At 37.2% G+C, this 24,168-nt stretch overlaps 2 protein-coding genes across 2 annotated transcripts; both read right to left on the bottom strand.

The window, feature by feature from the left end:
- Window positions 1–8,667: 8,667 nt before the first annotated feature.
- LOC113351327 lies at window positions 8,668–9,351 on the bottom strand. The gene is made up of 2 exons (XM_026595335.1): window positions 9,091–9,351; window positions 8,668–9,000 (listed from the first exon to the last, which is right to left on the bottom strand). The coding sequence occupies exons 1-2, from the start codon at window positions 9,349–9,351 to the stop codon at window positions 8,668–8,670; spliced, it is 594 nt and encodes a 197-aa protein (XP_026451120.1).
- An 8,444-nt stretch (window positions 9,352–17,795) lies between these two features.
- LOC113333061 (mitochondrial import inner membrane translocase subunit TIM50-like) lies at window positions 17,796–20,740 on the bottom strand. Its single transcript, XM_026579556.1, has 10 exons — window positions 20,390–20,740; window positions 20,134–20,222; window positions 19,963–19,999; window positions 19,621–19,682; window positions 19,425–19,538; window positions 19,128–19,232; window positions 18,927–19,025; window positions 18,691–18,847; window positions 18,484–18,586; window positions 17,796–18,277 (listed from the first exon to the last, which is right to left on the bottom strand). The coding sequence occupies exons 1-10, from the start codon at window positions 20,592–20,594 to the stop codon at window positions 18,232–18,234; spliced, it is 1,017 nt and encodes a 338-aa protein (XP_026435341.1). The 5' UTR covers window positions 20,595–20,740; the 3' UTR covers window positions 17,796–18,231.
- Window positions 20,741–24,168: the final 3,428 nt, after the last annotated feature.

Raw genomic sequence — 24,168 nt, 5'->3', positions numbered from 1 at the left:
GTAAAAACAAGTATGATTACCCTGTCTGTAATGGAATCATAATCCTCGATTCTGACATGGACGAACCAGAGTATACTCATAAGTCTATTGGGGTAGTTCTTGAAGGGGAGATCGAAGTAGTTTCCGTAGAGGGCATTGAACCAACCGCCGGGGGAAATACTGAAGTGACTGCTGAAGAGATCATGGAAGCGGCATCCGGAGAAGATGTTGAATAAGCTTCCAAGGATGATGTCAGTGCATCTTCTGGAGGGGATATTGAAGCAGCTATTGAGGAAGGCGTCGAAGCGTCATCAAAAGGGGAAGTCAATGCGGCTTCCCGGGAGGATGCAGTAATGGCTTGCGATGAAGGCGTTGAAGCAGTTTCCAACACTTTCTGTGAAGATACTGTTGATCCTTCAAACGACTAGATTTTCCTTTGTTGTTTTTATTCATTGTTGAACGCTTTCATAGTTTGTAGACATTCCTTTTTATGCTCAGCGATGACTGAGCTTAGGTTTAATTAAACAATGGTTCTTATGTCCACATTATGTTGAGACCCAACTGTGACGCTCTCCAGTAGGGTCATAATAGAATATCTCCATTTATCAATTCACGCACATAACCAGTGATGTGTTTTATGTGTACTGTCTTTGTGATGATTGCTTACGATCCCAAAAAATGAAGGAGGATGCGATAATGGAAACCAGAGATTAACCACGAACCTGTTTTCCAGTAGGCAGAGTTTCGCAAATCCCATTATGGTGATGCTGCTTCATTGTTGGAGTAGATCGTTCTTCCAAGTGCTTCACCCTAATAATCATACGAATCCCCTTTGCCATTTTCTTCCTATATGTAGGCCTTAAATGTTTCTCGAAAGATATAAGATGTTTCTCTTTAGGGTTTTGTTTTTTCTGGTTTGGACTGATGGGTAGTGATAAAGATTTAAGCTCGTCCAAGGTTTTGTATCATGATTAGGGGTAAAGAAATTTCTAAAATAAAATAATATTTCAATTAATCGACAAATCGGAACCCTAATAATTCTGGGCAAACAGTGCAATCATTTTTGGAGGAATTACAAATACTGCATGAAAGGGGAAATTGTTTGGAAGAAACACTATGGAGAGCGCTGGAGGAACATATAGCACATTGCTTTAGGTGTGGAGGACGCTGGAGGAAATGGTAGCACAACATTTTAGGTGTGGAGGATGCTGGAGGAAATGGTAGCACAGCGTTTTAGGTGTTATAGGGTTTGAGCCATCGTGAGTGAATCGTCACGCCTTCCATTTTGTCCGCATTGATGAGCTTGCAGTAACCGCCTAAGATAACATCTGCCACCAGGTATGGCTTATCCTTCCTTTCTGTAGGTGAATCAGACTGAGCGGTCATTTTCACCGTCACATCTCCAACTTGAAATGCGGTCACCTTCATTACCAAATCTCCAATTTGAAATGGGTTTGGACGTTGTACAACTACTTGATCCTTGGGCTTGCCGTCTTTGACCGAGACATCTTCTAAACTTTTAACAAAGCGTTTGAAAGGACCAACATCCCATTCACATCTCCTAGTGACGGACGGGTTGTTGATTGGAGCGAGTCGCCGAGACTTAGCAGAAGGAGGAGTGACCAATTGCAAAAAAGGTTGTTCGATAAGACTTACTTGGGTTAGAAATCTTCTAACGTATGTTGATGGGATCTCTTCAGGTAATTGCATCACATCGACAAGCTGTCGATACAACAACATGTAATCTTCGGGATTTGACGGCTTGTTGGTAATCCTTTCAGGTATAGATACTGGCAAGGGACATACTCCTAACTTTGCTTTGTTATTATGCACCGACGAGCGCCCCAGAATCATATCATAGTTCGAGTAATCTTTCACAATATGAAACCTACCGCGTGTTAGAGCGTCTCCTATCTTGATTTCGAGGTCGATTACCCATAAGCATCTCTAGACTCTCCTTCAGAATTTTTAATTATGGTTGGGAAATGAACAGCTTCCTGCTTCGAAATCTTTGCAGCTTCCAGGGCCTTGACGGTGAAAATGTTGAAATCAGATGCTACATCAATCAACGCGTTGTCAAACTCGACATCCTTCAAGCGAGCAACGGTCAGGTTTCCCCAGTTACATCTCGCGTTTTCTAGGAAGGATTGAGGTTCAGGAGCAACTTGCTTAACTGGAAATAAACGATTGCCTGATACGATACGGTTAAGAGCCCCAAACATGTCTTGACGCTGTGCCTTAGAGAAACACATAATTTCACATAAACGTTCTATCATAGACTGCACAGTCTTGTGAACAGAGTCTCCAGAAATCATGCAACTCCTGACAGGAAGAGGGTCCTTGTTCACTCCTTCATTTCCTAGTTGAAGTTCTCCCGCATCCACCTTCTCTTTGAAAATCCGCTTCAACTTGTTGCAGTCACTGGTCGGGTGATTGACGAACCTGTGATAACGATAGTATTTGGGATTCACCATCTCTTCTTCAGTTGGCGGACATCTAAGAGGAGGTAGCTTGATTTCATCATCTTGTATCCATGCTTCCAGGAGTTCAATGACCTCGTCTATTGGGAATGGGAAGTCTGGAGCTGCATCTCCAACTTCAGGAGTTATAGCCGTGGCTTTTCGGGATGGAGTCGTCTGCGCTGACGCTGCGCATTTGGGTTGTTGTTCCGTTGTTGGAGCTTTCCTATTCCCTCCTTCACCTACCACGCTTACAGAAGGGCCGGTGTTGTACTGCTTGTTGATAAGACGCATGTTTCCTCGATTTTCGCGTGCATCCTCACCCCTGGACGGTCTGGCTCTTTCCAAAAGTGCTGGTGCGGTCGTAGCCGATCATTTAGCATCTTCATGGAGTTCAGAGAACGTATGGAAGCGCAGGTTTTCTAGTAAGGCACGATAGATGAGAACCATACCATTAATGCACGACTCCACCAATTGTTGTTCGGTCACATTTGGATCGTGACAATCCAAAGCTTGAATTCTGAATCTCTTGACATAATCGTTTGGATGCTCGTTGTTTCGCTGAAACATCCTTCCCAAGTCCGAGAAAGTGATTTGCTCGGATACGAAGAAATACTTTTTGTAGAAAGCGGTAACCATCTCACACCAGTTTGATATGTTGTTTGGTGCGATGTTGTTGTACCAGGTGTATGCTCTTCCAGTAGGCGACTTTGAGAACTCTTTCAGGCGGAGGACGTGATTGTATTCGTGTTCTCCCAAAGATTTCAGAAAACGAGAAATGTGTTCGCGGGTGTTACCAATATCATCATAAAGGGAAAACTGAGGAGAGGAATATCCTCTCGGGAGGGGAACTCTCTGCACATCAGGAGGATACGGAGGTTGGTGCTGGTGTAAGTCCACCAGGTTTTCGATTTTGGAGAAGTCGTTCCAGGTCTTCGTGGGTGATGAAATTGGATGGTTGGTTCCTTTCTCCTGAGCGTTCAGGAGCAACACGAATTTCCTCATCTATGAATGCACGCCCTGTTGAAGTGCTTGCGTCGATAGTGTTGAAGGTACTCCTTAGAGGTTCTATGGGCTGACGTGGTTCTTGCGGTAGTCGCTCTGTTAGCTTCTTGAGGAAAGTGAGTACCACTTTTTGAGTCGAAGCCATGTATGTCTGAGCCTTAGCGAGAATTTCTTGCCTCCCCATAAAATCAACAATGGTAATAGGGGGTTGGCCTCCTCTGATTCCTCCAGCCCCTCGTCCTGACGGGGGAGTAGTAGATGCTCTGGTGACGACTGGAGGCATTACACTTGAAGAAATATTGGAGTTTTCGGCTGCTCTGGCTCTGGTGATGAGAGGTGTTACCGAGGGAATATCTACCTCTCCGCTGGTGTTGGTGGTAGAGGACGTAGTTCCACGAGATGCATTGATCGTATTGACAGGTTGTACGGTAGCGCCACTGACAGAGACATCAGCGCCGAGTGTGTTGCCACTGCTAGTCCCATCGGAATTGGTTGCTGATCCAGACCTAAGATCCACCATTTTGAATTTTGAGAAAATTTAAATGAAATTGAAAATTGATCTTATAACCGAGAGATTAATCTCTCGCTGTAGTCGCCAGTTGTTTTGGGGTAAAAACTGATTCTACTGTGTTTTGGTAATTTGGGGTGTGTTGATGAGAAACGAGTTCAAACCCTAAATAAATGCACTGCACGGGAATGCTTTTAGGTTCGAGAAATCAATCTGTAATACTTTGACCTAAACCAATAAATGGTCGTTCCATATTCAATTCGGTCACAAGGTGAAGGAGAAGGGTTGATCTTAGGGAGGGAAGCATAGAAGGTGTTTGAAATCAGAGTGTTAAAGGTGTGGTTGTTTATGACTTGCGTATCAGAAAATGGTTTCTGGTTACTTGTGTTGATAACACTTGTGTTCTTCGTGTTCCGTTGTTGGAATAGGCTGAAAGCCTATTTATACAAGTCATTGTGCACAAAACTCTGATCTCGTAGGAAGTGGAGGAGATTGAGTAATGGAGTAGTGGAGTTGTGTAGGTGGTGGTGATCGTCATGTTTCCACTATGAGGAAAAATCGGTCACTCTTTCACCCACTACTCTCATTACTGCTGACCGTCCGTCTTTTCCTAACACTTTCTTGTAATGTGCGAGTTGCACGCCATAGCTGTAAACCGCCAGATCAATACCCCAGTGAGCATCCCCCAGTTTGTGACATGTTTGATGTCTCGAATGAGTGGTTCAAGTCGTGGGACTACCCTGGAGAATAGCACATGATGCTATTAGGTGAAACAACTAAGTTTTTTATGAGGCCAAAATAAAATATGTATGTATTCGATGCATGTAAATCATCTCAAATTAATCGATGTGTATGAAACATCGTTGTTTTTGAGCTTGACTGAATAAGTCGCGGATAAGCGTCTTAAAGGAGGCAGCATGATCGACCATCTTTGGGTGATCGTTTGGTGATTCTAGGGACACACCATTACTTGGACGATCGCTGCTCGTGGAGGAGGGATGGCCGATGATTGCTATGCTAATTTGTTGGTTTTCTAGAAATAAATCTATGTCGTCCAACCAGGCTAGCAAAGTTGGGTGGACGAGATGAACTGCGGCAGTTATATGTTGTCGCTGATGTAATTCAGGGTTTGAAAGCCATGTGGCCCACCCCTCTTTGGGTGTGTGTTTCGAGGCATTGAGCCTTAGGTCGAACAGGTCGATGGACCATGTGTGAAGGTGGCTCGCTGGTGTGCACGTTGATATCTTCTGGACCATCTAGAATTAGATCTAAGCCATTCAAATAGGCTAGCGAACATGGATGGTCATGATCGATTTGCGGTAGTGACATACAGCCGTAAACGCCAATTTGGGTTTCAAAGTTGCGTGTTGACCCTACTTTGGGGGAACGATTCTATGCGTTCCAATCTTGCTATGAGCAAGTCGATCGACCAACGATGGAGTTGGGTCGATGGTGAACGCGTTAGCATCTCGTTGGTTGCCTGAAATTGGATCTAGGTCGTCCAACTAGGCTGGCGAAGATGGACGGCCGTGATTGATTTGCGGCAGTAATGCGTTGTCGCAAACACCGATTAGGGCTTCAAAGCAGCCGCGTCCACCATAGTCCAATCGAACAATTTGGTGTGCTATTAACTTCCTATAAGAAAGTCGATTGGTAGGGGATAATTGGTGGCGAACGAATTGGTACTTCCTTGATCGTTTGGAGTGCGATCTAAGCCGCCCAACTAGGTCGGCGAAGTTAGATGGGTATGATAGCTTTTGAGACCGTTTTTTACGGTCTTAGCTCATTCGAGCTATTCTTGTACCGCGATCGCCCATGTTTCGGATCGGCGTTCAAAGCACTTTGTGGCTTAGGTAATGGGACTCGATCGGCTAGGGCACTAGTGGGCCCGCCGACGGTCGCTGCGGTGATTGCCAAATTCTGTTAGGAGTAAGTTATGCTTGTTAAATCGTGCGGCCAAGTTGTGTGGCCCTGATTATTTTTTGAGACTGATATTGACAGTCTAGATTTTCTTTAAGAATAAATATGTGTTTGATCACACTAACTTTAATTAAAAGTGTGTGAACGCGTTGATCTCTTTGTCAGAGAGATGTAGCATGTATGAGTATTTTTACGCAGATCCCAATACTAGCACTTTGGGAGATTCATGCTACTCTGCTGAGAGTGAGCATTGATCGTCTTGTCATGTCAGTATTGAGAGTTCGTCTAAGAACGTAGCATGGAAAAATATCAGGCGAGTCATGCATCAGTTAATAATGCTGGCATAAAAATAGAATTCACAGAATATTTGGGATTGCTACTATGCGCACCATTCTGAATGAATTTCTTATACATATACTGAGTTTGTTCAATACATGTGTAAGTAAAGAGGTTTGAGCACTCGTTACTTTCAAGTGTCTTTTATTCCTTTACAGGATCACAATGTTAAATGTAAGGTTTTACGATTTTTACCTTGAACTAAAAAAACACCATCAACAACAGTATCATAAGCTTGAGAGATATCTAATTTCAAACCAATATTACCACCTCTTCTTTTTATTCTCATTTCATTTATCATTTCAGAAGCTAATAAGACTTGATCATGAATATTTCTCTCTTTAATAAAACCAGCTTGTTGAGGGGAAATTAGTTTAACCATCACATCATTCACTCTATTTGTTATAATCTTAGTAAAAATCTTAAAGCACACATTGCTTAAGCCTATTGGCCTAAATTGATTTGCAGTTTTAGGACCTTGCACTTTAGGTAAAAGAACTAAGAAGTTAGAATTTAAACCTTTGGTAATGAATCTCCTCCTCAAACAAAATTGCACAACAGCTATCAAGTCATGTTTAATAACTTCCCAACAAGATTTATAGAAAATGCCAGAGAAGCCATCTGGACCTGGAGCACTTTCTGGATCCATATCCCAAATAGTATGTTTAATATCCTCCTCTTCTGGAATTTTATCAAGTTTGAATTGATCTTCAGTAGTAACAAGTTTTGGTATAACATCAATAATGGAACTCACAATGTTTACTTCTTTATAGGCAAATTTGTTCTCAAAATGCTTCACTAGAATTTCAGAGATTTTTTCTTGATCTGTCACCATGTTTCCATCATTATCTTCCAGATCACAAATTATGTTTTTAGTGTGTATAATCTTCAAATTAGTACGAAAGAAATTTGTATTTGCAGCACCTTCTTTGATCCACCTGATTCTGGATTTTTGTCTTAAAAGAGTGTTGTATTGTGTATCTCTACTATTGTAATCATTTTGAGCTTCAACCAAGTTATCAAGGAGAGTTTCATCCTCTGGATAAGAATCAGATATTACCATCGCATTTTTTACTTTCTCTTCAGCTTCTTTCATTTTTACTTTGACATCCCCAAACAAATTCTAGTTCCACCATTTTAATCCTTATTTCAATCTTTTTAATTTTTTCATCCATACAAAAGCAGGATCTCCATAAATAACCTCATTCCAATTATTTTCAACAAACTTCATAAAATCTGGGTGAGAGAGCCACATTTTTTGAAATCTTTGAGGAGCATTTCTTGGTCTGGGAATGTTAACACAACCACCAAGAAGGGGAGCATGATCAGACACTACTCTCAAACCCAACTTTATAATCCCAATCCTCATACTGTTGAAGCAATTGTAAGTTGAAGACTACTCTATCAAGATCATAAAGAATTCTACTTTTACCATGTTGACAATTAGACCAAGAAAATTGTAAACCAGATTTAAGAGCCTGAATTAATTCACACTTATCTAAGCACTTTGAGAATTCCAGCATTGCTCTCTTCACATGTTTCCTACAACCAACTTTTTCATCTTCAGAAATAATAGCATAAAAATCACCAAGAACAATCCATGGCATATGCATTTCACTAATATCTTCCATTTCAACCCAGAGAAATCTTCTTTGAGTAATATCCACATGAGCATGAACTCCAGAAATGAGAGAATTCCCAACCCTAATAGTTATCATTTGAGTTGACATTGATACAACTGAAGGAGTAGGAATAGAAGAATTCCAAAATAACCAAATGTTTCCCTTTTTAGTAGAAACAGAATTATGAATTACCATTTTTTCCATTCCTGGTAAATTCAGCTTGTTGCAGAAATTAGCATTGCAAAAATCATGAGGTTCAGCAATCCAAATCAGAGTGGGGATTAAAATTATTGACTAAAGATCTTAACTTATCTTGGGACCTCTTCCTACGAAGGCCCCTAATATTCCAATATAGAATTTTCATTGTTTGGGTTGGAGGTGTTTGGTACCTCCTTTCCCTTGAGTTTTTCTAAAATTATATTGTTTAACAGGGGGTGTTTGTTTAATTACCTTTGGTGAAAAACTTTTTGAAGAAGAAGGAATTGTACTTCCGGTAGAAGTAATAATATCTTTCTCCACTATATTATCCCATGATGTTACTGGAACTGTTGTATTTGTAACTTTTCCTGTGTGGCCATCAACAAATTTAACTTCACATTGTTGTACAACATTTTCTTGAGCAGTTCTGTACAACTGATTAGTCTCCATTATAACTTCTTCTTCATTATCACTACAATTAGATATCACTTCCCCTTCTTCATAAGCAAGAGAATAAAATTTTCCAGATGGAATTTTAATGATTTCTTCTATCACTGGTGAAGGATTCTCAACTTGAATTTGAGATATAACAGAATCTTGTTCTTTGTGTTCTTCAAGAGGAATATTATTGATAATCCTTTTATTTTACTGGAGTTTGTTTGTCCACTTCTTGTTGTTGCTGAAAAGGAGAAGTATCATTATGATAATCTCTGTTGTTGTTCTTCTTAGCTCTGCATTCAGTTACTAGATGACCAATAATCCTACAGTTGTTGCAAAATTTAGGACTATCAGGAATTGATATGGATTGAAAGAAACCTCCAAACTTAGTATTAATCCATATTTTACCAGGTATTGGTTGAGCAAAATCCACCTCAACCAATACATTAGCATAATAACCAAAGTCACATTTAAGAGTAGCTTCATCAACTTTAATTGGAGTTCCAATCTCTTCACAGATCTTAAAAATTATTTTCTGTTTCCAAAATTCCAACCCTAAACCAGGTTATCTTACCCATACTGTAGCCTTAGAACTTCTCTGATTTTCAGGTCGAAAATTTGATACCCAGTTTCTTATCTTTAATCTTTGATTAAGAACATCCCAAGCACCAACTCTGATATATTTCCTATCAATTTCGTTATCCAACTTAATAGCAAAGTAACATTTTCCTAATGGAATCAGTTTACAATCTCCTACCAGTTTCCATTGATTCCTTAAAATAATTGCTACATCAATAAACTTCACTTTCTGTAGATACAATCTACTGATTAGAAAGAATTTCCATGGATTCAAACCCTCCTCAAAAAGATCATCAGGTAGATCCATCGATGGAGTTTTCATATTTTTTTCAATAGACACTTTAAATTTTCTGAAGTTACTTCATTAATCGAAGTGATTTCAGGACAAGATTTCATTAGAAAACACTTGAATTAATGATCCATAATCCTAAAATCAATAGAAAGAGAAGAAAAAATCACCTGAAATCAATGAATTCTGAACACAAATTTCCAAAACTGCGAAGAAAAAAGTCATCGAGTCGTCGCCCGATTCACAAACACTCTCTCTCCTAAATTCTGCCCGGTTTAGCTCCGGAGCTTCTCAACATATCTAATGATTGGTGTGATTGGTCATACGAAGGAGTATAAAACTGTTTTGCCCATAACTTCTTCGTCTGAACTCGGAATTACCTCATTCTTTTTGCGTTGGTTTCATAATTCAATTTCCTACAAGATTGAGGTAATTGCAATACTTGATTTTCTGATGAATATTTATGGTGTATTGCATTTGAGTTTATAAGATAAACCATTGTGTTTTAGTCTCATATATTCGCTCTCTTCCTTAGGGTTAGTGACTTTTGAGTATAACCGATATTTGGATCATATCTTCGTGATTGATATATCAAAATCATAAGAAAGTTGTGATGGTGTAGCTCATATGTAAGTCACATATACTAGTGTTTGTTTATGTTCTATAAACCAAATATTTAGTATACATATGAGAACTCTGGGTTTATGGGATGTCTGATTTAGGTTTTTATTAACCGTAATATTCGATCTCATATGATGTAACCCTTATGGTTTGTGTGGATTTTTGATTTAGCGGGATTAAGTTCTATCCCATGTTGGTAGGCTTTATCAAAGGATCATAAGGTGTTCCGATTGAAACTCATATGTAAAAGTCACAATATGTTGAATCAATTTATGTTTACATGAGTTGTGTTTAGTATAAACATATGTGTTTCGGGTTTTCAACTTTTGCTATTGGCACGCATTAGTTAAAACCGTTTCAACCTTTCTCTGGTAAAGGTTGCTTTTGTTTTTTTTCTCTTTTGTTCTTGCGAGAGGATGACAACATACTGGGGGGGAGTTCTTACTTGAACTTGCGCTTAATGATATATCTTTCTAGGGAGAAGAGGATGTGGAATCTGAGGTAATGAATTTGTTAGTTAATCGTTTTCCTGTTTAAGAAAAGTCTGTTTATATTTCACATATTTTTCTCTTGCTTAATAAAATTTCCGTACAATTGACATATTCCATTATTGTGTATGGATGTGTGTGTTTATGATTCAATTGTTTCCGGTTAAGAAAAATTGTGTCAATTTATTTGGTTTATTTTTTGGTATCTTCTTTATTGTTGGGTATCAAGTGTTTTTGCTTAACGAAATTCGGTGCAATTGCGGTGCTATAATGTCTATGTTTGTTTCAATTGCTTCCGGTTAAGAAAATAATTGTGAAAGTCAATTTATTTTGGTTTGTATCTATTGTTTATGGATTAACGAAATACGAAATCATTTTTTTAGTCCAAATCGATTCCAGATAAGAGAAACTGAGTTAATTCTGATCTTAGTTAGACTTATCAAATTGAAGGATTCGGTTATTCAAGTCTAACCGAATGCCTTGACAAAAAAAAACTAGTTAACTAACCTAGTGTCCGTCTTGTTTAAAGAGAATGGTCTAAGTTATTGTCTGAATAATTAGAGCATGATGAGAGAAATAAAGTTAATTATGATCTTTATTTTGGTCTTATCGAAATAAGAGATTGTATGATTGCAATCGGTTTAACAAGGGAATTAAGTTTCTTAGTCAATTGGTTAAACTATTAGGGGAAATTGCTTCGGGTGATTGTTTCCTTGATATCATATTAAAACTAAATTACTTGTAGTTTCGGTTTTAATATTGGTTATCTAAAGTGGTATGTGAAACCTTCGTGCTTAACTCTTATAGGTTGTTTACAAGTCTTTTGAATTTGTAAGATCCTTTCGGTTTGTCCTTTATTTGCTTGAACATTTGTCATTTTGTGACAAAAATGGAGAGAAATATATGGAATAAACAAGTGATTTGCAATCACTAATGAAAGGACAATTGTGCTTAAACGTTATATCTAACGAAAAAGTAAAGCATTGACTAAGAGGGAAAAACATATCATATTGATGTGTAGTAATTCTGACTACAAAAGGGGAATAACAAAGATGTTCGGATTGAATATCTACCTATCTTTCCTTTATGGGGAGTATAATCTTTGTTATTCATATGTCAATAGTGGCATTTATTGATTGAATATATACAGGTTATTGTGCTGTTGAAAATTGGAATCGTATGTGTATATCCATATGTAATAAGAGTTTTGTCACTAAAATTGACAAGGGGGGAGATTGTTAGAGCATAGATCGGTTGAACTCACCAAGCGTTGGTATGTTTGGTTGTAATATTTTGGTGACTCAAAACTCATCTAAAGTCACTTAATTGTATACTAGAGTCAACTTCGTTTAGGTTAGACTAGAAAGTCTAGGAATGTTGAGACATACAAGTATTACTCCGAAGACTTGAATAAAGTGAAGAAGAAGCGAACTACAATGACAAAATCATCCTTCCTCTTGAGGTTAGTAATATTGACTTGAACTACTTTCATTCCTAACGTATCTTTCAAGTCGTGCTATATTGAAAACATAACTGCGAAGCTGTATATACTGTACATATTGTATGATACTCTAGTGATGTGACATGGTCATATTTATATGATCATAGTATTAGGGAACTAGACTACGAAGTATAACGCTTATCTTTTGAACTTCGTAGATATGAAATCGACATAATCTTGTATATATTGTTATGATTATGTGAATGGGTTATGGTGAAGATTTCATCCTATGAAACAATATTTTACATTTGTTTAAAGGAAATACATTCATGAACTTGTTTTATGAATCGAAAGGGAGATCGTTAGGCTTATTGGTACGACTATTCATTGCAAATCTTTGGATTACCAATATGTGTGAGATGGTAGAACCGATCGTAACTTTGTTATGTATCTTGGTATAACTAATCACAATGCTTGACTTATGATTTGGTATGACTAGTTTTTACTAATTAGTGTAACCGATCCTAAGTAATCACCATGAGATGGTATGATCGATATTTGTATTTGGTGTGACCGATCCTATTAATTGGTGTGACCGATCACAGAGTGTGTGTAATCGATCCTTGTAATTGGTGTAACCGGTCCTGGTAATTGGTGTAACCGATCCTGGTAACTGGTGTGACCGATCACAAACAATACCATGAGTATATGGTAACCGGTCCTGGTAACTGATGTAACCGGTCCTGGTAACTGATGTAACCAGTCCTGGTAACTTGTATGACCGATCAAAAGTGTTTCCATATTGAGGTATAACCGATCCTAGTGATTGGTATAACCGATTGAACCCATCTATGTGATTTGATATTTGATCAATCGCATAGCTAGTGATCTTGGAATACAGGTGAACCAATTCTAAACTTGTTTGAAAGTGTGGTATAACCGATTCCAAGAATGTAAATCCATGTAAATATGAATAAGGATTTACAGTGAAAAGATGTCAACATACTTTGAACACGTTCAGTAACTCTTATAATTTATTGTTCAAATATGTTCCTTAGTACTCAAGGAGATCCTGTGCCGAAATAAATTGAGAATCTTTTAGTTAAGGTTTTTGGTTTTATATGCTTTAATTACCAGTAATTAAATGCATATCTCTAGATAATAAAAATTAGTAATGTGCATTTACTAATTGGAGATTTTCTATCGAGAGATTTCGGAAATTTTGGACAATCATTTATTGGAATTATGAAAACCGAATTTTGCTATTCATTGCATATCTTGAGAATATTTTCGGTTTTGGAAATTCCTTGGTGTCTAAACATCCTTAGTCTATGAATACCTAAGTTTGCATTTCTAGCAAACTATCTTAAGATCCAGGAAAACTTCATATTTTTGTTGTTTCTGGTGGAACCGTCTATCCGGAGAGGAAAGTACCCTAATTAGGTGAAATATCTTACGACCGCGCGTTTAAAGACTTCTGTGGAATCAAGAAGCTCTACGAGTACCGTTGGTGGGAAACTATATAATTGTATTGTTGTTAGTATTCAATTGATTTGACTGACTAACGGTTTTTGAAACTTTGATTGCATGTAGTTTGTTTATTCTTGAGAATCTTCTTTTCTGATATAAGATTCACTCAAACTAGATCGAAGTATCGACGAGATCTTTAGAACTGTTTCTAGATCTAAATACATCTTGTGATAATCCATTGTTGACAGACTCCATTCTGTGTGTGATTGATCACAAAAGATTCAAGTGGTGTTGTGCCGGTGTTTATTGAAGATTAAATAAGATTTGAAGACAAAGAAAATTTCTTATTTGGTTCTCATATCTTTGGGTGTGCACAAACCTTGATCGGCTGGGATCCAACTAGAATCGGATTTGTTATCCGTAATTATGTTTGTTTATATAATTTAAAGTCAATTATACAAACGTTAACTCCGCATATACTTGATAGTGATCCTATAAAGTTTGGTTAAGTCCGAACCTATTATCAAGTATCACACTTTGGTAGTCGTATTGTCTTGATCTCGTATCCATAGACAATCACACAAAGTGTGAATACCGATTTGTTGCATTGTCTCGACTTTGTCCATGGATGATCACTTTCGGTAAGAGGGCTTATAGTAACTCCCAGAGATGTAAAAAACATCATCTAGGGTAATCAAGTTTGTATATTCTTGCAAGAAACAAGAGAAGTAGGGGACTACTGCGGTTGAGTAGCTTGGAGGGTTTATTTTGTCTCAACTGCATTATAAGGCAGAATCATTATTGTAGGCTAATGCTTGTAGCGAATTAATGTAATGTGTATTCAAATTAGACGAGGTCTCGAGGTTTTTTTGCTTTGTAGTTTTCTTTGTTAACAAAATTTTTGGTGTCTTAAATAACCTATTCTGCAAGACCTATTGTTTTCCATGATTTAACCTGATTGCGTTGTTGCGCCAGGTTGTTTGGTGAAAAGAATTTCTACAGTAACTGTTGTGCTCTTGAAAAAACAGGTTGCTTTAACTTATTTCGCATTGCCCATTACTTTCATTATATTTGACCTGGGTGTGTTGTTGCGCCAGGTTGTTTAGTGAAAAGAATTCATATAGTGTTATTGGTAAAAAGAGATAACACGATATGAATTCTTAGGGTGCGGTGTGCTACTTGATGATATAAGGAAATTTTCGGAATATATTATCGAAGGGATATTTTAGGGTTATTGGTAAAAAGAGATGATTTAATAGATGTTATTTTCTAATCGATTGTATGTTTGATGATGGATAATGATTCTGTTTTTACCCTCTATAAAGAGTCGTAAAGCCCGTTATTCAAATCCTTAAAGAAGATTCTAAAAGTTTCCTTATGTCTTTCTACCCAAGTTACTTGTATATGAAGTTTATATCAGAATTTGGGTATACATAGACTATAAAGATACATGTCTAAACCTTAAGAAGATATGGAATTCGAGGCTTTCAGAAAAAAACATTGTATTAAATAAATCAATAAAATATCTCCCTACTAGATTCGTCCGCATAACTCGCCAAACCATGTTAAATTCTTTGTTTCATTTATTCAACTTTTATACATTTTTTAATCATATTTTACATGATCATCATCAAATCAATCATTTTTTGTGCCTGGAGGTAATTTTTGGTACAAACAGATTCCTTAACCATTATTTTTATTTGATTATTTAATTTTTAGTTTATAAATATCTGAGCTATAATAGACCAATCAATCATAACTTTATGGGACAAACGTAGTTTGATATTGTATTCGTTATGTTCAAAAGCTTTATTTTATTTTATTTTATTTTTGCTGGTTTGACATTCATTAAACAGACGTTCATGTATTCGACCAGATACTTTTCGGGGTCCACTTAAATTAAGAAAAAATCTCTGCATTTTTCTACACCAAAAATTCTAGCTAGAGTATATGTACCAAAGTAGAGATACCCATATAATTGCTATTTTGCGATCAATTTTTTTATCACAGGATTTACAGGGTCCCGAGAAAGTTTGTTTTGCAAAATTCGCGGGTTTTATAGGGTCCCGAAAAGTTTGTTTTGCAAAATAGTTGCTCTCACGATAAATAGTTTTGTGTAACTTAACTTCTTGATATATTAGTATATCCAATTATCAATGGTCGCAACCAGTGTGGTTGATTTTAGCCGAGACAACCGAAATCTCGTCAGTTTTTTAGGTTTCGGTTGTGGAGCGAGTCGAAATCTCTAATCGCGCTGAGACAAGATTTTGACGAGAAAATCGCCTTTGACAGTTTCTAGTTCTCTTATAGCCGAGTCAAAGGTTTATAAGTTTTATTTGTGAAAAAATAAGTAAAAATCAAAACCTAAAATCATATTTATGTGACTAAAATTCTCTCTCTTTAGGAAATAAGATTTTTGGTATCCCATCATCCAGACATGTCAGTATAGTTTTTAAGAGATGATGAGTTTTTAACTCTATATATTAGTGTATCCGGTTCCCATTTTTTTTAACTATATCTAGTTCTGTTTTTACTATAGCTTTCTTTGACAATAAAAACTAACATCTGAACTAATAATATGAGGTTTTCTGATATGGGTTTCGCTTTTGTGCGTGGCGGGCAGACCGTAAGATTGAACCGCAATCAGCTTATCATTTCCGATTTATAACTGACATGGAAGCTCTCTAATGGTGCATCATAGGAAAATGTTTGATATATACATGAGATGATCATTCGGAGAGTTATATCGAAATTTCCCCAAAATCTTTTCAAAATCGTGGCCGGATCTCGACGAAAAAGAATTCGTGATTCGATGTTTACTACATTGGCCTCAAATTCAATCGTAGAACCTTTGTGCAAAAGATGAGGTTTATTTGGATTTAAAACAGAATAAAAACGGATTCATTGTACTATTCTTAAACACCATCAAAAAGAAACAAACTGTTTAAACAAAAGTTACAAAACGACACAAACACCATAACGCATGCAAATGTTGTAGTCTTTCGAGTATAAAGCTTAAAGAGCAAAGACAAAACCAGTCAGTCAGTCAATCGTGATTAACCAGCCAGCGGAAGTAAGGAGGTATTTAGCAATAAATTGCTATTATACTGATGCAAAAGTTAACGTATGGACAGGAGAGCAGCAGGGACAAAAAGAGCACGCAAAGATAAGTAGATAACCGTTATTTTTGACTCTAAAGCTTTATTGGTTTTCATGCGCGGCAAACTCAATTTATTTTAGTTTGTCAGATACCCCATTCAAAGTCTAACAAGGTGTTAGTTCGGATCTGACACGGACCTGGATATGACTTGTTGCCTGTTTCGGCAGTTGTTAGGTATTAGATTATTTGTTTTTTAATTTTTCTCGTTGGATACATATCCGCATTCAAAATATTACTCCACTATAACTCTGCGCAATTACCACCTCCGTTGAAAAAAAATAGGTTAGTTTCACGAATATATTACACATAAAATCAACATACTATTTTGAAACAGAGGGGTAATATTGTTTTGAGCCAGATTCAATCTAATCAGATAAAAAACCTGTAAGTGAAAACCAGTTTAGTCCGGCTCGTTCGTAATCATTATGATGATAAAGTTCAGTTTTCACTTCAGAGAATATGCTTAGTATGTTCCTATTCGGCTATTCTATAAGCAAACTTCGGTCAAAATTGGAACCTCCCAACAGCTAGACAAGTGATTTTATCTTAAGCTTTGCGAGTTTCTAGAAACAGCTAAATTCTGGTTTGTCCTTGGTGTCTGGCAGTTCTCCTCGCTGTGCAGGTAGCTTCCTTTAGTTTCGGTTTATCTGTGGGTGGTCTTGCCGACTATCCTTTAGGTCGAATGAGCCACGGCTCATTTCTCATGTGCTATGGTCCCATTCCTGTTTATAATACTACCTCCGAAAGAGAAAAAAAGAGATCGGAAAGAAAAAAAGGGAAGAAAGGAAAAAACAACTAAACTTTTAGGATATAATTTATAATAAGTGCCTATGGTGTACGGCCTCATACGACCATCGCCCTCACTTCCTCTCCGACCATGAGGTAAATCACAGAAGAGATAAAGTAAACAGTAAAATTATCAGACGAGAAACACGATCGACTAACATGGACCCGAACCGGATAGCATTAGATACCCAAAGGAAAGGATACCTTCAGCATGATGCGACTGGAACATTGTACCAGAACAAAAATGGTTTAGTTGACAAAGATACCATCCACACTCCACTGACCAAGTTCTGTAAAAAAAAGGGCAAGTTCAGCTGCCCATTATATATTTGCCCCATCAGTATAGAAATATCTTCCCCCATCAGTACATGCACTTGGGGTGATAAACATACTTACACAGGTATGAAGTTCACCTCACTAATACGCGTCATGATCTCATTCAGAACTTTATAGGTATAACACAGTACAAGGCTTTCTATCTTTTGTGCATATGTGATTGGCAGGAAGTTACAGATCCTCCTTATCATTAGTTATTTTGACAGTTACGTATGGCAATTGTTATACATAACCAGATGGATTTTTGAAACAATGCGAGACACCATACAGTAATTGAGAATGTTTCTCCTATCAACAATCAATTCAAAAGTTATTAATTTTACACTTGAAATTAGAATCTACCACTGTCAATGCTCTTAACCAATAATCAAGGAAATCCGTTCGAACTGTGACTGAAAACGGAACATACCAAGCTTTGTTTGAAACATTTGATTCAGCATTGATGTTATTATTATTATTATTAGTTCAGAAATTATGCAAAGAAATGAGTCAAACAATCAGATCAAAGGGGGCTAATCTACATCTTACTTCTTTTGCGGCTTCGAGATCAACTATGACTACTGTCTTTGAATACTACAAACATAACTTACAGGAATTCAACGTCGCCACAGTCGACCTTGCTGCTTTTGTTCTTGAATGCGCCTGAACCATAAGTAAGAGAACCGACTTCAGTACTCATACATCAAGTATTTGACAACAGAAAATAAATGGTGTAGTTAAGAATGAATTATAGTAATACACTAATACTATTAATACGGCCACCTTAAACAATGTTAATTTCCTTGCTGGAAGGGGTACTACCTTCATGATGAAGATTCTGAAATTAAGAGCTTCCATAACTATTTTACCTCTGAGTTTCCTTGGAGCGCTCAATGAATTCTTTCGCAATATCATGGCCTTTGTAAGATTCTAAGACTGGCCTTATATCAGTTGGTCTATGGCGTGCAACATCTAGACAGAGATTGAACAGCATTAGCTTGTCAATGGGAATGTTATTGTAGTGTATGATCAAAAGGTTCCCCAATACTTCAAAGACATTGAACCAACATACTTACAGTCAAGAAATGGAATAAGATCTAACAGTGTTGTATCGTCTGCTTCCATCTTCCAAGGTTTGATAGGGACACAGTTATCTGGCTGTAAGCTAGAATCTAGGGCATGCCCACTGACATAGAGAATCCTTGATGGATCTCGGTTCAGCTTTGACAAATCCTGACACAACAAATTACAAATTTTATAGTAATACTCCATCTGAGTCTAGTTATAGCTGTTTTAATCACCCAAGTCTTACCCTGTAATGCTTCCCCTCTTGATAGCGAGTTGCTGACCTTGATAGTCTATATCGAATACACCCCTTCTGATCCAGCCTTTCAATAATAGGATCGACATACTAAACAACAACCACACACAACAATTGACCAAAATTAACATATAAAGGATGGATATCCTGAAGACTGTAATAATGAACACAGATAGACTAAATCAAATTTACCGTACTCATCTGGTCGCTGTAGATGACAATTTCATAAAATTGGGCAAGGTGTTGCAAGAAAGCATCAACTCCTGGTCTTTTAAAGGTTTTCCACCCTCTCTCACGCTTCATGAAACAAGAGTGTGTAATCAGTTAGATGAAAAGACCTTGGGAATAACATTTACAACACGAAGCACTTCTGCTTTTGGAACAGAATCACTTAAAAGATAGACGAATAAGCAGAAGCTAATGAGTTTACACTAGAGAATAAAGAGAAAAGACGACACCAATTGGTCTAGTGATTGAGAAGAAAATTACCGTCCAATCAGAGTAAACCAGAGTCTCATTCAAATCCAAAACAAGTGTAAAGATCTGTTTCTCGTGAGGAGGTAAATCTGGAAGAAGCTTCTCAGAAGATGGTTCAGTGAACCCCTGGCGCCATTGTACGAGTAGATAAGAAAAACGAACTAGTTACACTGCTCAATCCAAAAAGGGTTTGGAGAATTGTACAAACCCGAACATGTTCTTCAAATGTTCTTCTTAAATCCAGATATAACTCAACGCTCTTAGCAGGAACTGAAATACCAAATACCACAAACTATTCAAGCAGCAACCAGAAGGAAAAGCAAAAAAATCATAATATGAGGACTGAAACAACTTCTCAGTGGTAGTCTAAATGGACCCTCTTACCGATTAAAAAACAAACAAAAAAAAGTGTAAATGGACCATGTCAAAGAGAATTAATCTAGAGAAGAAGAAGCTTATATATGCAAGACAATGAACAATTCGTACTAACACGAAAACTACAGTATACTGGATTAGAAGGAAAAAAACAGCGCTATACATCACCATTTACCTGTTGTAGCAACTGAACAAAACAAACCCCCGAGCTTCTGTAAAGAGAGGAATGAATTCATATTAATGTTAGATGATAAACAAATGGACATTGTCATCAAATGCCAATACCAGAAAACATAAGTAACAATGCCATAATCCCACATATTACATATGCATCAGTAACACTGACCTCTAAAGAAGATGCATCGTCGCCAATGTTACGATTTGCCGATTCACGAAACGCCTTCGTCTTTATGTCTATTTCTTCTGAAGTATGTGCTGGTTAAACAAGAAAACAATTAGTTATGTATTATGTCCATATTAGATGAAATCTTCTAATCTAGATTTCAAAATTCTTCAATTAAAATGACATTCAGTTGTAAGATTTGCACTTTGTGAAATCGTAAGTGATAGGTTATCAAATTTAAGGAATTGAAGAAACAAACCGTAAGTAGCATAACCAACAGTTGCAGCAAGTCCAGTAAAAGCTCCAAAAATTCCATATTTAAGAATACCCCATGGCTTTTTCTCTGGAGTACTTACGGAGGAAATTGTGGGTTCCTTGGGAGAATTTGCAGAGGTACTTGAACTAAAGGGTTTACTGTTCTTAGAAAGATAGGATAGAATCCGAGACCGAACGATTCGAGACATTGTTAGTCTACTCTGTCTAGTTTCTCTCAGTGAGAGTGAGAAATGTTAGGGTTTAAGGACAGGGTGTCTAGATGTAAGATCTTGAGGTTTTTCTCTGTTAATGGATAGCGCAGTCCATCGCCGTTGGATGTGATGTTGGAGGACAGCTCTTAGCCGTCAGTGCGTTCCCGCGTGTTCGATAGATATATGCAGCAACTACGGTCACCATTTTCCTCTTCTCGTACTTAGGCTAACCCATATGGGCTAGATTGGACTGCTAGATTGGTCAAAAAGTGTTGCAAATCATGAAAAAAGTGTAGAAAAATAGTTAACATCTATCTGACTACTTCTCTCTCCTAACAACTGCTCGCAGTTCAACTATCAGCGAGATTGAAACGCCGAATAATTCATCGTTCAAAAAAGTGGTCCCAACGTTGAACGATCCAGCGCTAGGCAAATATTGTTGGGTGCAATAATCAAAAACAAGGAAAAATCAAATAAGCAAAAGTTATTGATACTTAGCTCATTTATAATGGAAGTGATCGATTTGATGAAACGAATGAGCTCCCTATATCTCCGCAACAGCAACAAGGCAAAACTTTGGAAAAACAGAGTGAGTCACGTGTTCAACACGTTGCCCTTGAGACATTAGCGTCCGGCTACACTCAAGAGTGATGCTATAGCCCTCACAGGACGGATATCTCCAGGATAAAACACCCTACTACACCTACTACTAGCATATGTAGTAGATGCTCAACTTGAGCTTGGCAACTCCGAAAAAACCGTTAAGGAAAATCGCGAACTCTTAAGAAACGCTATAAAATATTTTTCCTTAGGGATCCCTCTAAAATATAGAGCAACCCCTTTCTCATAGATTTTACAAAAGTAGTGAATTTCTTTATATAATGGAATAAAACAATTTAAGAAGAAAAACTCCCCGATGTGGGACTAAAAGGTTTATATAGTTTCTTAAAACTACTAAAAATTGGAAACTCCACGATGTGGGACTAAAAAAGTTTCATTCACAAAATAAAACAATAAATTATAATTTTTTATTAAAACTTTAAATTTTTTTTTTTTTATTAATCGTTTTCCAACAATCCCCCACATGAATGAAAACTCAATAAAACATGAAAACACAGATAGATCTTGGTAAATCAACATCCCAACCTCACGATCCAAACAGACTGATCGTGCAAGTGTTGAAATCATACTAGTCATTTCTACGTCCTCTCCCTCACACAAAAGTGTGTTGACCCCAGGGTCATACTATGGATTGCATAAATCATAATAGTATTGAGAGCTTTCATCTTTAGTTCTCACATGGTGAGACTATAGGTATCTTTCACCAAAGTGAAAAAGCATGAACTAGTGAACCCTTAGTGACCTTTAGGTCCTAAGTTCCGGTAATACCAAAACCATCAAAACGAAAATCACATAAAAGCGCAGGAAATACCATTTTAGGCAGAGGTGTCCATGAGGTCTTGAACCTTTGCTTAGTGAGATATTACCGGAATTACTTGCTAGAGACAGTGAACTATGTCTTGAACTGATAGCATTTGATGTAATTCGTGATAACAACCACGGGCGATATCTCCAAGATTGCTGCCAAACTCGTGCCGTTTTGTCCAATTTGGCCCTGGACATATCCTGTTTCTCAGAATGCTCTAGAGAATCAAAGCTCATATTCTCATAGGAAGCGTCCCACTTCCTCATTCAGATAGGTGAGTTTCCATAAAGAGTGTTACTGCTACACCCCATTTCAATCTTAAATTGAAACTATAGAACTCATTAAGACTTCTTAAAAGTCATCCTTCACATGCAGTCACACTATCACGTCTACACCATAGGGAAGGGACAGAGAATAAAATTCTCTGATAGTGTTTACCTTTACCCACCACAAATTAGTTGTCTCATTCGAAACCTTGATCTTGGGATCTCCAGTCAGCAAGGTTGAGTATCCTTCATGGAAAGTTTAATTTATGAGCTTAAGCCCCTTCCCCCTCGATGCATTTCTAACTATCTCTTGGGATAAACCTTTCGTCAAAGATTGCGCGATATTCTCCTTGGACTTTATCCAATCAATGGAAATAACGCCGATTGAGATTAGTTATTTTCAGCTTTAGCTATTATATCTTGGCTAACACAATGTATAGATATGGCTGGCACAGGCCTATGCCAGAGAGGAATGTCTTCTAAAAAACATCTTAGGCACTCGGCCCCCTCTCGTGCTTTATCTAACTCAATACTCTCGGATTCCATAATGAATTGAGAAATATATGTTTGTTTGTAAATCTTCCAAAAACAAATCCTGATGCTAGAGTGAAACATATCCACTCGTAGACTTAGACTCCTCTGAGTCAACTATCCAGTTTACGTCACAAAGTCCCTCAAGGACAGCAAGATACCTTTGATAAATCAAATAAAAGGTAATAGAGTATTTTAGGTACCATAATACTCTACTCAGTGCATCTGAATGCTATTGCTCTGGACTACAATTATATCTACTTAACTTACTCACAATATAGGCAATGCCTGGACTCTTACAGTTCATTAAATTCATCAGACATCCTATAACTCTTGAGTATTCAAGTTAAGATACTCCATTACCCTTTTTTCTTGAGTCTACATGAATAATCGTACGGAGTACAAGCAGGCTTACAATCACACTGATTGTATCTCTTAAGCAAAAATTCAAAATAATGAGAATGACAAAGACTACATATGTTAGATTATTTTCTAATCCTCATCCCTAAGATTACATCAACAGGGCCTAAGTCTTTCAAGTCAACATTCTCATTCAGCGCATGTTTTTAGTGGAATTAATCACATCTATGTTTGTATCAAGTATAAGCATATCATCAACATACAAGCATACAATCACACAGGTATCCTTAACAAGTTACTTGTAAATATACTTGTCAGATTCATTAACTTAAATCCACTACACATTATCATATGATCAAATTTTCCATGTCACTGTTTACGTGCTTATTTTATAAACCATACAAAATTTTGTTCAACTTACAAACTTTGTCATCATAACCTTTCACTACAAAGTCCTCAGGTTGGTCTATGTAAATTTCTTTATCTAATTCACGATTTTAGAAAAGCTGTCTTAATATCCATCTGATGTATCTCTAATTTGTTTATGACAACAATAACAATTAGCATCTCAACGGAAGTAATCTCGTCACATGTGAATAAGAATCAAGGAAATATACACCTTCTTTTAGTTTATAGCCTTTAGCTACCAACTTAGCCTAATATTTTTCTACAGTTCCATATACCTAATGTTTCCTCTTAAAGACTCATTTACATCTCATGGTCTTATTCTCTGGAGGTAAACTATAAACCTCCCAAGTCAGGTTCCGACGGACTGAGTCCATTTCACTAAATGAAGCTTCTTACCAGAATGGGATTTCAGTAGATATCAAGGCTTCTTTACAAGTCCAGGGCTTAGAATAAGCTAGGCATGTTATGAAGTCGGCTTCATAAGAAGTCTCAAGTCTAATTGTTTTACTTCTCTTAGGCTCAACCTTAACTTTATCTTCCTTTAAGATAAGTTCTGACTATTTGAAAATAAATCTAGGGG

The sequence above is a fragment of the Papaver somniferum genome, chromosome 1 (assembly GCF_003573695.1).
Source record: "Papaver somniferum cultivar HN1 chromosome 1, ASM357369v1, whole genome shotgun sequence".
In the NCBI taxonomy this organism is placed as follows: domain Eukaryota; kingdom Viridiplantae; phylum Streptophyta; class Magnoliopsida; order Ranunculales; family Papaveraceae; genus Papaver; species Papaver somniferum.
The sequence above is the reverse complement of the archived record's forward strand: the minus strand, read 5'-3'. Positions and strand labels throughout refer to the sequence as shown.